The sequence below is a fragment of the Coregonus lavaretus genome (assembly GCF_964263955.1).
Source record: "Coregonus lavaretus genome assembly, chromosome: 8".
In the NCBI taxonomy this organism is placed as follows: Eukaryota; Metazoa; Chordata; class Actinopteri; order Salmoniformes; family Salmonidae; genus Coregonus; species Coregonus lavaretus.
Genome location: NC_139995.1, coordinates 49,188,953 through 49,190,230, shown reverse-complemented (window position 1 = coordinate 49,190,230; position 1,278 = coordinate 49,188,953). Strand labels below are relative to the sequence as shown.

Genomic DNA, 1,278 nt, shown 5'->3' with positions numbered 1-1,278 from the left:
CAGATAAAATCCCAGAAACAGTTGCAGACAATGTCTAATGAAATCTATGCCAATTGTGAGTTTGATAATGACAATGTTCGGACAACAGACAGGGTTGAGGATCTTTATACAAATAAAGAGACTATCAATTCTCATGTCTCCAGCAGCAAGACAAAGGATGTCTCTCCAAAGAGCAGACCACTGGCTACAAACCCAGGTACCGAGAGCTCAGAGAGGAGATCAACCAGAGCTGCTGCAGTGTGTCTGGGGCTGCTGTGTGTTCTCCTACTGGTTGGGATCGTAGGCCTGTTTGTCTACTATAATGGAGTGATGGGCAGTTTTGAAGAAAACATCTTAGTTTATATAACCAACTCCTCAGCTGAAAAAGACCAGTTGGAAACCAAGTACAATGCCATGACTAAAGAGAGGGACCAACTCCAGGTTGAGAGAGACAATCTTCAAGCAAAGCTCTCGATGGTAGAACAACATTTACAACAGGGATGGAAATATTACAAGTCCAGTTTGTACTTCATCTCTACTGAGATGAAAACCTGGGAGGGGAGCAGAGAGGACTGTCTGAGGAGAGGAGCAAATCTGGTGATCATAAACAGCAGAGAGGAACAGGTCTTTATCCATGGATTGAAAAAGGAGACGTTCTGGATTGGTCTGACTGACAGTGTTGAAGAGGGGATCTGGAAGTGGGTGGATGGCACAGCACTGACCACAGGGTACTGGTGGAGTGGGCAGCCTGATAATAAAAACGGCATTGACGAGGATTGTGCTGCGCGATGGTCCGATCATTCTACCCCAGAAAAGGGCTGGCATGATGCACCGTGCATCGAACTGCACTTTTCGGTATGTGAGAAAATTGCCCTCCTGTAACTGAACTGTAACCAAAATAAGCCAATACAGAACATTATGGCTCTGTCACATTGATTTCCATTACAAAATACCAGTGATTATGTTTTCCTATTAATCAAGAATGATTTTTTAAAAGTTTTATGCATTTGGTTTTACTGTATTCGATTTCATGGAGAGACATCTTAATAATATTACTCTTGCAATAAAAAAATAGACACAAATTGAGTCTGGACATTTTTCTTATCTAAACAAATACGTCTGATTTCAACTTCCGTTGAGAGAATGCCAAGAGTGTGCAATGCTGTCATCAAGGCAAAGGGTGGCTATTTAGAGAATCTCAAATATAAAATATATTTTGATTTATTTAACACTTCTTTGGTTACTACATGATTCCAAATGTGTTATTTCATAGTTTTGATGTCTTCACTATTATTTTAC

At 40.6% G+C, this 1,278-nt stretch overlaps 1 protein-coding gene across 1 annotated transcript; it reads left to right on the top strand.

Moving 5' to 3' along the window:
* Positions 1 to 30: 30 nt before the first annotated feature.
* LOC311133259 (uncharacterized protein) lies at positions 31 to 861 on the top strand (the record flags this gene model as incomplete). Its single annotated transcript, XM_084166748.1, has 1 exon — positions 31 to 861. The coding sequence occupies one exon, from the start codon at positions 31 to 33 to the stop codon at positions 859 to 861; it is 831 nt and encodes a 276-aa protein (XP_084022874.1).
* Positions 862 to 1,278: the final 417 nt, after the last annotated feature.